The 14,469-nt window shown below is 42.4% G+C and overlaps 2 protein-coding genes across 6 annotated transcripts in view; one reads left to right on the forward strand and one right to left on the reverse strand.

The window, feature by feature from the left end:
• LOC137371369 (mitogen-activated protein kinase kinase kinase kinase 4) overlaps nt 1–1,594 on the reverse strand; it is a 386,728-nt gene extending 385,134 nt beyond the window's left edge. For 3 of the 5 annotated variants that reach the window (XM_068033852.1, XM_068033851.1, XM_068033850.1), the window contains exons 1-2: nt 1,024–1,592; nt 628–693 (exon numbers count right to left, since the gene is read on the reverse strand). In XM_068033852.1, the coding sequence (XP_067889953.1) occupies nt 628–693; nt 1,024–1,080 (123 nt within the window). In that variant the 5' untranslated portion in view covers nt 1,081–1,592. Of the gene's footprint in view, nt 1–627; nt 694–1,023 lie in introns of all 5 variants that reach the window. The other 2 variants (XM_068033853.1, XM_068033854.1) reach the window with 2 other exon arrangements.
• Nucleotides 1,303–14,469, forward strand: part of LOC137371580 (RPA-related protein RADX-like) — a 213,812-nt gene continuing 200,645 nt past the window's right edge. Inside the window, exons 1-2 of the mRNA XM_068034418.1 lie at nt 1,303–2,012; nt 11,288–11,367. Of these exons, the coding sequence (XP_067890519.1) occupies nt 11,289–11,367 (79 nt within the window). The 5' untranslated portion in view covers nt 1,303–2,012; nt 11,288. The remainder of the gene's footprint in view (nt 2,013–11,287; nt 11,368–14,469) is intronic.

Genomic DNA, 14,469 nt, shown 5'->3' on the forward strand with positions numbered 1-14,469 from the left:
GCTTGAGCAGCGATGGCAGTGACCCAATAGAGTGAAGTAATTGGTGCAAGCATGGATGATCAACAAAGACTTGTTCGTCTCAAGCGATCCAGCTGGCTGGTACGCCCAGATCAAGATGAACACGCAGTGACTGTAGTAAGAACCACTGCTGTTTTAAAGGAAATAAGGGGGGGCAGGGGAGGGGGTGGGTGGGAAGAAACAAACTTAATCACATCAGGTACATCAGAAACCCAGGAATAACGATGCAAAGATTTCTTTTCATGTGGGAACTGTCTTAACACTTGAGCGATGCTTCAATTTAGAATTGATCTTTGAGTTTGTTTCAAACTAACATGTAACCAACATCTCAACCTAGCTGGAACAGAATTAAGGAAGAATAGCATACATTTCACACTTCAAATCCTTCTCCAGCTTTATGTTTGTGTGTGTGTGTCCAGATACATCACCCTGAAATTGGAATTATTGCCAACTACAAGCCTAATCAATGTTGCAGATTAAGGACTGAAGATACAGAATCTAGATTTCACAATTTATAAAATTTGATTCAGTTGAAATATATAGTTACAATTACACACACACATAGGAGAGAACCCTTGGAATGGGACACAGAAATTAAATTACACAAACCTTATACACTTGTCCATATGTGCCATTTCCGACCACTTCAACCAATTCAAATATGCCCGCTGGGTCCTGAAAAGAATATATATTTTTGAAATGTAATTATACTGTAAACCCCAAATCTGATCTCGCCGGATGATGGTGAATTGCAGCTGTTGCGCCCTATTTTCAGGCACATGCCAATACATGCACAAACAAAGAAAGCTCTCAACTGTTCTTGCTCTTGCCATCAAAGCCCAAAAAACTACAAAAATTTTGACAACTGACTGATTTTAACACAACTTCACTCTTCTGTGGAAATGAATCTGAAAGCCTTAATAAATTTGTTCGCTTGCGTCTAGCGAGTTCACATTGTCTTTCTATAAAACTGTTTTCCTCTTTCAAAGCCAAGCCTATACTCACCCGCAAAGAGGAGAGATCTATCTCCACAAGACTTTTAGCAGGAGAGTCGTTCGCCATTTTCGTTAAATTTATGGCAATTTTTCTTCTTGACTGTCCTTTGCGGGTGGGAATCGTGCATTTAGGAGTGCAATACGAGCTTTGGAAGTTCCTTCCTTCTCTTTATACCATGCTCAGGTGGCAGCAGTGGCTGCTCCCAGCTCTCCCTCCCTGACACACACAAACACAGGAAACCGCTCTGCTCACTGTCTCTGACTTACTGACTAACTTGCACCAGAGCGAGTCTCCGTTCTGCGCCTCCGCCCCGGGAGGCACGCGACCGGACGCAGAAGCTGGCGCGCGGCGCGCCCGGGTGGCGAGCTCGTCTGCACGGGACGAGCCAACTCCGATCGGCAATCGGGGTGCGGCATCTACAGCACGGCCGCTGCTGTCCTTCCTCCAGGGTCAGCACACGCGCCGCGAGCGGGCGAGCACTCAGGCAACGGGACCTATCGGTCAATGCATGGAGCTTTTTTTTATTTGCTGCCAGGTTTCACCCGCTGCTGTAGACTTTGAGCAGAGTATGATTCCAATGGAAACAAAGACGTCCCTTCGTGCGCGCGCGGCACGTGCATGTGCTTTGTGTGCGTGCGCTCAGAAACCTGTGCAACGCGTCAAGCACCAGCGGAAAAGACGCAAGCTTTTGGCTTCTGGGTAACATCCCAGTGTTATTCCCCACCCCGACACATTGCTGAGCAAGAGAAGCCTCTCCTCAAATCCAGACAAAAAGGTTATTCGTATTCATAAAGGGGTGTGGTGACGAATGAAAAATAATAGTACGCCAGACTTTCAGATACGTTTAATATGAACACAAACAAGGATTTATAACGCGAGCCTAATGAGCTATGTATGAATAAGTGAAATAGGACTTCGTTCGCTCAATAAAATGTAAACATCGAAGGAAAATAAAATGTATCCACAGTAACATTTGTGACGAACTGCAGGTCGTTTCAGTAAGTATCTTTGTAGCGTGTATCGTACATCGGCATATACATTTATCAGTCGATACAGCAGGCAATTAACGAAGCACAAAAGTGCTCGAGGTGTTTTAGGAAACCGATAATCCTTTCAGTAAAACGTATGGATAATGGCAATTGTGGTTTGATGCATTTTAAGCAACTGCACGAAATATCAAAAGACAAGAACAACTGCGAGATCATTAACAAACAATACATACATTCAGTGCAATTTCCGCGACACTGCCATGCGCGGAATTCAAGTGAACATCTGTTAACTTAAATCGGAAATCACAATGCAAAGATTGCAAGTCAATGTTAGAACTGTAAAACTGTTTTTTTTTGCACCGCTCATACACAAGAGGATGTAAGGGATATTTTGAAATTCTAAAACGAGAGTAACAACTTTTTTAAGTTTCAGCAGCCAATGCACATCACGTTCATTTATTAGCCCTGACAACACGTTCAACATTAAATTGCTTTGCGATGTATTTACTCCACATCGTCACGCGTTACATTTGACTGGGCGCTATGCTTCAAATTTTAAGACGTCTAATATTCGGCTCGTCATTTTAAGGTAAGACTGTCATTGACAATAATGGTTGCAGTACGCGAAGTTGTCAAAAATGATACATTCAATGAAGACTAGCATTTCACCAAACGTCAAAGTGAGAACATCTGCAAGAAATTTGTTCTCCAGCGATTGATCACGCTATGATGACTGGAATTACTTAATACATCAGCCTTATGAAATGTTTGTCGGGATGGTAACAATGAGGATATGCAATCATTCCTTGAAACCGGAGAGGGTTATATTCTGTCACCATCCATCGAAAACACATTTAAAAGCTCTTTGTTTTACCGTTACAAGTTATACATGCTAGAATGTTGATTGAATGTCAGATATTAAATGTCGCAAGTGGCGCTAATGTGTGTTAGATAAGCATGAATCTGTGTGATGGGAGAGAATCGTAACTTAGAAGACCTGCAGCTGAAGACAAGTCTTAAAAGACCTGCAGTGAAACTACTGATAAACTTAATGAACCGTACGTACGTCGTAGGTGGTGAGGAAACAAACGAAGTACAGTAAAAGTATATTAAAAATGCCTAAACCCGATGACCAGTGCTACATAAAGGTGCAGAAGCGCCGTACGAAATGGAGAATGTGTAAACTTCACCTGGGACACACTTCCAAAGAAACAATCTAAGGTAAATCTGGGGAGTGTGGTGCAGTGATGGGGCATCACCTACCATGGCATATAAAGATGCATCCATATTATGTTTTCTGGCGAATTTATGTGTACTTCGAGACAAGGATGTTAATGCTCTGGAATTGATTACTTTTCTATATTCAGCTTCAAGCATTTTCAACATAGAATAAATTGGATACAGAGTAAAACTCCTCTCTCCAAAATGGGACTTCTCAGGAAGGTACTCTTTACTATACCAGTATGATTATTGTGGAAAGTGTAAAGCAATCTTTTCTTTGGGCCTCCTTATCTCGAGAGACAATGGATACGCGCCTGGAGGTGGTCAGTGGTTTGTGAAGCAGCGCCTGGAGTGGCTATAAAGGCCAATTCTGGAGTGACAGGCTCTTCCACAGGTGCTGCAGAGAAATTTGTTTGTTGGGGCTGTTGCACAGTTGGCTCTCCCCTTGCGCCTCTGTCTTTTTTCCTGCCAACTACTAAGTCTCTTCGACTCGCCACAATTTAGCCCTGTCTTTATGGCTGCCCGCCAGCTCTGGCGAATGCTGGCAACTGACTCCCACGACTTGTGATCAATGTCACACGATTTCATGTCACGTTTGCAGACGTCTTTATAACGGAGACATGGACGGCCGGTGGGTCTGATACCAGTGGCGAGCTCGCTGTACAATGTGTCTTTGGGGATCCTGCCATCTTCCATGCGGCTCACATGGCCAAGCCATGTATGGAGAATGGAGAATGTGTAAACTTCACCTGGGACACACTTCCAAAGAAACAATCTAAGGTAAATCTGGGGAGTGTGGTGCAGTGATGGGGCATCACCTACCATGGCATATAAAGATGCATCCATATTATGTTTTCTGGCGAATTTATGTGTACTTCGAGACAAGGATGTTAATGCTCTGGAATTGATTACTTTTCTATATTCAGCTTCAAGCATTTTCAACATAGAATAAATTGGATACAGAGTAAAACTCCTCTCTCCAAAATGGGACTTCTCAGGAAGGTACTCTTTACTATACCAGTATGATTATTGTGGAAAGTGTAAAGCAATCATTCATTCCTATTGTGTCTCTGAGTGAGACTGACAATAAATTTAAAATTTGTCTCCACTTTGGGAGGAGTTTTTGTGGGCTTACATTCACTGGGAATTGGATTGGAGCTGTTGAAATTAATTTGCTTTTGGATTCCAACTGTGCAGGAAGAAATAATGGGGGCTTGTAAGAAAGCTACAGCAATAATGGGTGATATTAATCTACATATAGATTGGACAAATCAGATTGGCAAAGGTAGCCTGGAAGATGAGTTTGTAGAGTGTATTTGGGACAATTTCTTAAAGCAGCATGTTCTAGAACCAACAAGAGAGCAGGCTATTCTAGTCCTGGTTACGTGCAATGAGACAGGATTAATTAATGACCTTATAGTAAAGGATCCTTTAGGTAGCAGTGATCATAATATGATTGAATTTCACATTCAATTTGAGGATGAGAAATGTGGGTCTAAGACTAGTTTTAAACTTACATAAAGGCAATTACAAGGGTATGAAGGCAGAACTGGCTAAAGTAAACTGGGAAATTAGGTTAAAGGGTAGGACAAAAGAGATGCAGTGGCAGATATTTAAAGAGATATTTCGTAACACTCAGCAAAGATAAATTCCAGTGAGAAAGAAAGATTCTCAGAAGGATGCACCATCTGTGGCTAACTAAGGAAGTTAAGGATAGTATCAAATTGAAAGAAAGTGTACATTTCTGCACAGAGTAGTGATAGGTCAGAAGATTGGACAGAATTTATAAACCAGCAAAGATTGACCAAAAATAATAGGGAGAGAGAAATTACAGTACGAGAGAAAGCTAGCTAGATATATAAAAACAGATAGTACTTTAAGTATTTTAAAAGTAAGAGTAACTAAAGTGAGCATCGGCCCTCTAGAGAGTGAGTCTGGGGAATTAATAATGGGAAATAAGGAAATAGTGGAAGCTTTGAACAGATATTTTGTGTCTGTCTTCACAGTAGAAGATACCAATAACATCACAGAAATACTTGTATATCAAGAGATGAAAAGGAGGGAGGAACTTAAAACAATTACAATCACCAGGGAAAGGGTACTGAGAAAACTGTTAGAACTAAAGGCTGACAAGTCCCCAGGACATGATGGCCTGTATTCTAGGGTCTTTAAAAAAAATCAGCTGCTGAGATAGTAGATGCATTCATTGTAATTTTCCAGAATTCCCTAGTTTCTAGAATGATCCTATAGAATTGGAAAATCACAAATGTAACTCTTCTATTCAAGAAAGGAGGGAGATAGAAAGCAGGAAACTACAGGCCAGTTAACCTAACATCTGTCAGGGAAAATGCTAGAATCTATTATTAAGGAGATTATAGCAGGGCACTTAGTAACTCTTCAGGCAATCAGGCAGAGTCAACATGGTTTTGTGAATGGGAAATCATGATTGATTAATTTGAGGAAGTGACAAGCAAGGTTGATAAAGGGGAACCTGTAGATGTGGTGTACTTGGATTTCCAAAAGGCATTTGATAAGGTGCCGCATCAAAGGTTACCACACAAATAAGAGCTCATGGTGTAGGGGGTAACATATTAGCATGGATAGAGGATTGGTTAGCTAACAGGAAGTAGAGAGTTGGGATAAATGGGGCAATTTTGGGTTGGCAAGCTGCAACTCATGGAATGTCACAGGGATCAGTGCTGGGGCTTCAATTATTTACAATCTATACCAATGACTTGGATGAAGGGACCAAATGTATGGTTTTTAAATTTGTTGATGACACAAAGATGGATAGGAGAGTGAGTTGTGAAGAGGACATAAGGGAGTCTACAAAGGGATATAAATAGGTTAAGTGAGTGGGCAAAAAATTGGCAGATGGAGTATAATGTGGGAAAATGTAAACTTGTCCACTTTGGCAAAAAAAAGGAAAAGCAGTATATTAATTAAATGGAGACAGATTTCAGAACTCTGCAGTACAGAGGGATCCGAGTGTCCAGGTACATGATTCACCAAAAATTAGTTTGTAGGTACAGCAAGTGATTAGGAAGGCAAATGAAATGTTGTTTATTGCAAAGGGAATGAAATATAAAAGTAGGGAAGTTTTGCTACAATTGTACAGGGCATTGGTGAGACCACATCTGGAGTACTGCGTACAGTTTTCCTCTTGTTATTTAAGAAAGATATAATTGCTTTAGAAGCAGTTCAGAGAAGGTTCACTGAACTGATTCCTGGGATGAGGGAGTTAACTTATGAGGAAAGATTGGATAGGTTGGGCCTATATCCATTGGAGTTTAGAAGAATGAGAGGTAATCTCGTTGAAACATATAAGATCCTGAGAGGATATTTCCCCCTATGGGTGGATGGAGATGAGGATACATTTTCTCTCTGAGGGTTGTTCATCTGTGGGATTCTCTTCCCCAGAGAGCAGTGGAGGCAGGGTCATTGAATATTTTTAAGGCTGAGTTAGATAGATTCTTGATTGACAAGGGAGTGAAAGGTTATAGCAGTTAGACAAGAAAGTAGAGTTGAGGCCACAATCCGATCAGCCATGATCTTACCAAATGGCGGAGCAGGCTCAAGTGGCCAAATGGCCTACTCCTGCTCTTAATTCATATGTTCATAAGTATGTACTTCAATTGGAATCGCCTAGCTCACAGAACAGAAATTGAACCTAGAACCTTCTGATCTGTATTGTTCAATTATATACATTCTTTAGCAATGAACCATTATGGGGATGCCTCAAATGTGGATAGTATGCCTTTATTATAACAGTAAAATGTGAAAGACATTACAAATAATTTCTGTTGTGATTATTAAAGTATATGCTATTAAAGTTAGTTACTCGTTAGAAAGCAGTGAGTAGCACCCCCAAAATTTCCTGACTCATGGCGGAAGATCCCCAGTGGTCGTCTGTATTCATTAAATCACTCCAGCAACTTTTTCCTCAACTTTTCCTACTTCCTGTTAAGTTATGGGATGGTTCCATTGCCCTGGTAGTCTTTGTATGAGTACCATTGCACAGTGAGTATCGTTAGGCTATTTGAACAAAAGGCACAATGCTACTAAGGTCGATTGTGTCTTCGTCGATGATGCACACACACTTTATAAAGGGATCATTGGATAATCACTAGGAGCAAAATATTTAGCTTATTTTCCCCTTTCTTAACCTGGGGGCTCCAATGCTACTTTATAGTGTCTCACCTAGCTTGTGGATAAGAGCAGCTGCCCCTTCCCAGCCTATGTGGATTGATGACATTATGAGGTGGCAGTGTCATTTTTAAAACAATTGTGCTGTTTGGTGTGCCATCTTTTCAAGGAGCTCATCAAACTAAATCTCTTTGAGTTGGAGTAAAATAAAAAGATATGTCGCAGATAGTTTTTTTTCTTTCATTCCTAATTTCCATTTAGAAGGTGGTAGTGAGCTGCCTTCTTGAACCGCTGCAGTCCATCTTGTGTGGGTACACCCACAGTGCTGTTAGGGAGGGAGTTCCAGGATTTGATCCAGTGACTGAAGGAATGGTGATATATTTCCAAATCAGGGTTGCGTGTGACTTGGAGGAGAACTTGCAGGTGGTGTTCCCATGCGTCTGCTGCCCTTGTCCTTCTAGGTGGAAGAGGTCGCAGGTTTGGAAGGTGCTATTGAAGGAGGCATGGTGAGTTGCTGCACTGCATCTTGTATATGGTACAAACTGCTGCCACTGTGCGTTGGTGGTGGAGGGAGTGAATGTTTAAGGTGGTGGAAGGGGCGCCATTCATGTGGGCTGCTTTGTCCTGGATGGTGTCGTGCTGCCCGAGTGTTGTTGCAGCTACACTTATCAAGACAAGTGGAGACTATTGTATTACACTCCTGACTTGTGCCTTGTAGATGGTGGACCGGCTTTGGGGAGTCAGGAGGTGGGTTACTCGCCACAGAATTCCCAGTCTCTGACCTGCTCTTGTAACCACAGTATTTATGTGACTGCTCCAGTTCAGTTTCTGGTCAATGGTAACCCACAAGATGTTGATAGTGGGGGGAATTCTGCGATGGTAATGCCATTAAATGTCATGGGGAGATGGTTAGTTTCTCTCTTGTTGGAGCTCATCATTGCCTGGCACTTGTGTGGCGCAAATGTTACTTGCCACTTGTCAGCCCAAGCCTAGATATTGTCCAGGTCTTGCTGCATTTGGACATGGACTGCTTGAATATCTGAGGAGTTGCCAATGGTACCTAACATTGTGCAAATAGCGAACATCCCCACCTTTGACCTTATGATGGAGGGAAGGTCTTTGAAGAAGCAGCTGGAGATGGTAGTGGCCTAGGCCCAGCCATGAGGATCTCCTGCAGCAATGTCCTGGGGCTGAGATGATTGGCCTCCAACAACAACAACCACCTTTCTTTGTAATAGTAGTAATGATAGTAATTGTGCATAAGGAAAAAAAACACTGATGTCAGGTTTAAGGCACAACTTGGGCTGAATTTTATTAGTGTGCTGCACTTTGCGGCGGCAGGCTTTGAACCTGGTGACATGCCTGCACTCAGTGCCCGACAGAACCCCTGCAATATTACACCCAAGGGCTCATTAGCATCACTGTGACATGCTGCCCCCCCCCCCCCCCCTCCGCCACCCCATATTACGCGGAGAGAGGCGGGACATCTGGCGCAGTGAGGGACCTTTTGTCAGCTGTGTAGCAGTTGCTGGGGCCCTATTTAAAGCCCTCCAGCACCTGCTTCCTGACAGCTGTCAAGGAAATAGTTACCTCACTGTTGAAGAGCGTGGCTGCTGTCAATCTCACAGAGCTGAAAGTTAATTCTTCTTCTCTCTCCACAGATGCTGCCAGATCTGCTGAGTTTCCCCAGCACTTTCTGCTTTGCTGCCACATACTTACCCTACTTTTTCCCAATGTCCTATGAATTTGCAATCCTCTTCTTCCACTCAAGTGTAACATTCCTTCTTGTAGGTGTGCTGCACCTGGGTGAATAATCTTAATTTTGCACATACCAGGATGTGAGACTTAAATATATCATAAAAGAGAAACACACAACAAAAATAAAACCATAATTGAAGAATATCTACATACTATGGGCTTCTAATCATCTGACTGTGAAAAGCTGCAGACTAATATGCATTTGGAATCAGTATTCATTTCTCTGCTAACTTGTGTGAAAATACATGTAACTGCAATTTAACGATCTTGTGAAGAAGCAGAAAAATATGTTCATATTTATCTGCATTGCCAACTAGAAATACTACATCAATAATTATGATCAGTTGCTGCAGAAGCAAAGTTGACGTGAACATGTGTCGATATATAATAGATGAAAAACCAAGACAACAGCAGAGATTTCCTCACTAGTCCTGCATTAGTTTTCGAACATGCAAGAAAGACCTAGTAGCCAGAAGTTAGAGCATTTACACTGTGGAGTCACCTTTGCATTTAAAAGGACCACACCAGAAACAGAGGCTGGCAGCGGAGCACTCTAGGGTGGCCCCACTGTTCAGCGATGCCTCCCTGCTCACTCTCCTCCAGGCTGTGCAGGCAAGGCGGGACGTCCTTTTACCCAGTGATGGTAAGAGGCCTTTCCACTTGATCAAGGCAGCCTGGCTGGAGGTGGCAGGGAGGAGAGTAACCTTGGGGCCATCAGGCGTCAAAGGGTCCAATGTCGGAAGAGGATGAACGACGATTCCCCTAGCCAGTCGGGGCCCTCCAGGCCTTGTGCGCGCAGAGGACAACCACCAGAGTCATCTGCAGTCAAAGGGCAATCAGATCAGCAGCCTTCCTCCAGTCAGGCTGCTAGCGCAGAGGTTGCACCGAGAAGGGTCACTCGCAAGCGTTTAAAGAGAACACACTGACACAAATGCGAATGCAAGACTGTCACAGCAACATAAATACATCTTTCACTAAATGTTCTTCACCAACATGTGTCTCCTTTTTTCTGTGTGAACGATATGTGCCAGCAGGTAGCAACAATGTCATATCCCTTTGCACCATTGGCCCTTTAGGAGAGCCAACGTGTGCAATATCATTGCTATGCCGCCATTACTCATGAGCATCTCCACAGATGCAGTGACATGGACATTGGCTCAGTCAGCTGCTGCCTCTAATGGTTTACACAGGGATGCTGCAGATGTGGACTGATGCACAGCATCAAGGGTGGTGTGTGGCTTTCAGAGTTCATATTGCTTCGTATGAAGCAGAGAGCCTTTGATAAACCACTGCCATACATTCCTTTTTGGCCCGTAGTACAGGGCTTCACCATATCTATCCAGGCATTGGAAGTGAGATTTCAGCATGCTGATCACTTGCTCAATGGTGACTTGTAGGACTGGCATTGTATCACTCCTCTGTAGCACTGGTGGGGTCTCTCACTGGTGTCAGGAGCCATGTCTGCAAGGAATAGCCTTTGTCTCTAAGAAGCCATCCCTCCATCTGAGCCAGTTCAGTGAACAGCAAAGGCAGCTGGGACTAGGACAGGGCTCAGGTGTTATGTCAGCTGCCAGAGAAGCGGACACAGATTTGCATGTAGCATCTCCGGTGATCACTTACCAGCTGCACCTAGATTGAGAGGATTCCTTTAATGGTAACGTCAGGTAGTAGCCTGGCGGGAGGCCTGATGGCCACATGCAGTCTATGAACCCTAAAACCTTTGGTTATTCGGCAATGGTGCCGAAACCGATGGCCCTCTGGGCCTGGCTCTGAGAGTCCATCCTGAAGTGGACGTACTCACTGGCCCTCTGGCAGGGCATCAGTGACCTTAATGCTCCTACCCTTTCTGGCACCCTCCCCCCACTCAGGGTGATTAGAGTGCCGTTGCTCCTTCACACACAAACAAATGCAGAGCGTACAATGTTTACTGGGGGAGGGTACACAGTACCTCCCTTCATGCCTGCACAACTTTCCCTCCAGTAATCCTAGACCCCCCCTCCCACTTCCCTTTAAGAATGTAGAGTTCGGACCCCTGTAATCCCATCCCCCTTCCCTCCTCCCTTCATGTATGCAGAGCTGAGACCCCTGTATATCGACTTACCTTCACTGTCGAGTACTCCTGCTTCTGATGTCCCATCTGCTTTTATGTTTGTGATCAGGATGGCACGTGACGGTCGCTCATTCAATGTAAAATGCGTCAGTGTGGAGCAAGAGGCAGCAGGATGTATAATGTGGAGAGGTAAGTAGCGTTTTACATATGGTAATTGGGGTGCTGCTGTGAGCGGTAGTGGGGAGGGAGCCACACTGAGGTCCCCCCCCGCTGCTGTCGGTTATATGCGGTGGGCCCTTCTTGACGTCAGGGGTCGAGGCGGGTCTCTTCCAGCAGAATTTTATGGCCCCCCCCTGCCACGACCCAGTGTCAAGGGGCTGGTAAAATTCAGCCCTTTGTGTTTTCTTCTCAGACGGTATCAGCTGTTTTTGTGGATCATATTTATATTGCATGTTACATTGTTTTGGCTGTGGGGAAACTGTACTTCTGATAATCCTTTCAGTATGGGAAAGTACTGGCTTCTGTCCTGTGCAGCATTGCTGATATATGTTGAGTTGTGTAGAGTAATTACTTAACAAAAAAGCAGCAAAGCTTTGTGTTCATTAATATGAGGGATATTCATACTGGGGTTGAACCTTTTCCTGTTTCAGACACCCAATGCCAAGTCAGATAAAGCACAGCCAGCTGCAGAATAAAGTTCACAACTCCCAACAATACACCTTAACTTCAGCTTTATAAGAGCATCTGCCACTGAAATAAATGTATCAGTTCATTTTTCACACAATTGCCATTGAGATTTATATTTTATTGGATTTTCAAGAGTTATTTATATTAATTAGATATTTACAATATGTAGAGGGAATTATAGATATGCCAGTAATAGTTATGAGTACTGATGTGGGAATATATGAGGATTGGAGAATGTAAGATGTAAATAAATGCAGGATGCTGAAAATGTTTTGTGTGCACAAAATATAGAGAAGTAGATATTTTGGAGAAAAAAATTACATTCATCAAAGAGAAGTTATACATAGGAAACATAAGTTAAGATTATCAATACATCAATGATGAATAAACATTGTAAAGATCATGTGATAATATGTAAGAGTAATAATCGACACATCATAACAACTGAATGACTGCTTTGGTCGAAAGCAGTTTAATTATTTCCTTTAGTTACAAAATGTTTCAAATAATTATCTATATTATCAAAACTCAAGTTTATGAACAAGTAAGGACTTCCAGAGTATAATTGCTTATATGACAAAAAGCTGCAATGTCAGAATCCTGGTCAACATAAAACTCACTGCAGTGAAAATGAGCGTTGGTATCTATATTGCTAACTAAAGTTGAAATCACTTTGGATTTCATCTAGTTGTTGGAAGTCATTTTTTTTTTTTTTAAAAGAATTATGCTACAGCCTTCATTTTATTTCTGCACACTTTCTAAACTGAGCCTGCAAGAGTATTATTTTGATTTCAGATTTGGGAGGCTGGATTTTCCATGGGTTCATGATCTCTTCCAGAAGTGTAGAGCTGGACCTTTAGCTGTCCAAAGTCACAAGTGTTGACTTTACTGCAGTTTCTGGGACCAGCTTGATTTGCATAATTCAGGCAATTCCAGGTAGTGAAAAGTCCAGTCATTGAGATCTCACCCATGCAGCAGCTTAAATGAGCCACAGCAAACATCATTTTGTTTGAACCAAAGCAATTTCCTTCTCTCAAGAGTATGAGAGAGGACTGCTGCAGGTCACGGACACCCCTGTTTTTTGGATGCCAAGGTTGAGTCCTATTTCAGGAGGAAAGCTCTGAAAAATGGTGTAGCCCAAGGGGAGCTTCAGTGGACAAGGAGAAGGAGGTAGCCAGTTAGTGTGATTTCCAACATTATACATGCAGGCAGTGCTGCAACAAGTTTAATGACCTTACCCATTAAGGCGTATTTGCTACTGTTACGACTGAGGTGGGAGGAGAGCAGTGTCTTTTCTAGTTCCACTTCTCCACAGGTCACAACATATATTTAAATGTTTACCGATTTACTGATATGGTCAATCATAGAATCTACTCTTTAGCCCAGAATAAAATATACCAGATTTATTTAACAAACAAAATTATCAGTTTATTATAAAACAAGGCATAACCAGTAATGAAGCAAAGCATGAACACAGATTGAAATATAAAAGTTCTTTACCTTAGCCCCTCACACACATACACCCACCCACTAGTTAACCAGAAAAGAGATCTTTTTAGAGCTGTTACAAAAAAAAAAAGACCCCAACAAAAAGAATACTTTGGCTAAATACTTGCTAATTCTTGAGGAAAAAAAAAAGATATGGAAAGATGTCAGTTATCTTTTTTGGTTTGGCATCCCAAATATGCATAGACAGCTGTCACTGGGATCTTTCTCTGGAGCAATTCATTCAGGCAGCATCAAGGATTTATCTGGAAGGTTTTTCCAGTGATTCAGGAGAAATGCGGCAGCAGGGGTTTCAAGTAGGCCTTTCAGGAGAAATGTAGCAGTTTTTCTATTTCTTACACTTGCTTCTAAGAGCTTCTCAAAGAGATGGAAAAGGCTGAGCTGGGGTGACTGCTCTCTTGGCTGGTTTTTAACACTCCCAAACACTGTCCATACCCCAACTCCCTGTCCAAAGCAAAACCAAATAATATCTCAAGAGTCAATCCTCATGACCTCTATAAATCTTGACCTGTCACTTCTCTGTAAACATTTCCCTGCAAGTCAAAAAACTTCTGCTGGGTAATTAGCCAAAGACAGGTGACTTCCAGTAAGGGCTGTTTACAAATCAAATCCAAAAGACCTTACGTTGACCTCTTTAAAAAAAAAAGTCCAGCATCTATGGAATCCTTTTTTTCCAGTTTTAAAACACAAGTCCTCAAAATTTAACAAAAAATGGAAGTACTTTCAGAACACCACTTAGAGTTTATGTTTCCCTCAGTGTTAAGGTGCTTGAATAACTTACAGTTAATGAAAACAAGTGAGTGCAGTATCCTTTCTACCCCAAGGCTTCATCTGGAAGTATTCCTTTACTCAACCATGCATGCATTCATCCCATAAAAAGCCTCAGAAACAAATTCCTTTTTGAGTCACCTGTTAGAGCAATCATTATGGATCACCACTTAGCAGATTCTTTTTATTCTCATTCATCTTCTTTCATGGGAAAGAGAAGAGAGGGGAGAAAGAGGAGAGGAGAGGAAAAAATGACAGGGAGGAGAGGGAAAGGAGATGAGAAGAGGCTGGGACAGGAGAAAAGCAGAAAAGAAAAGAGAACAGGAGACA

The sequence above is a fragment of the Heterodontus francisci genome, chromosome 6 (genome assembly GCF_036365525.1).
Source record: "Heterodontus francisci isolate sHetFra1 chromosome 6, sHetFra1.hap1, whole genome shotgun sequence".
Lineage (NCBI taxonomy): Eukaryota > Metazoa > Chordata > Chondrichthyes > Heterodontiformes > Heterodontidae > Heterodontus > Heterodontus francisci.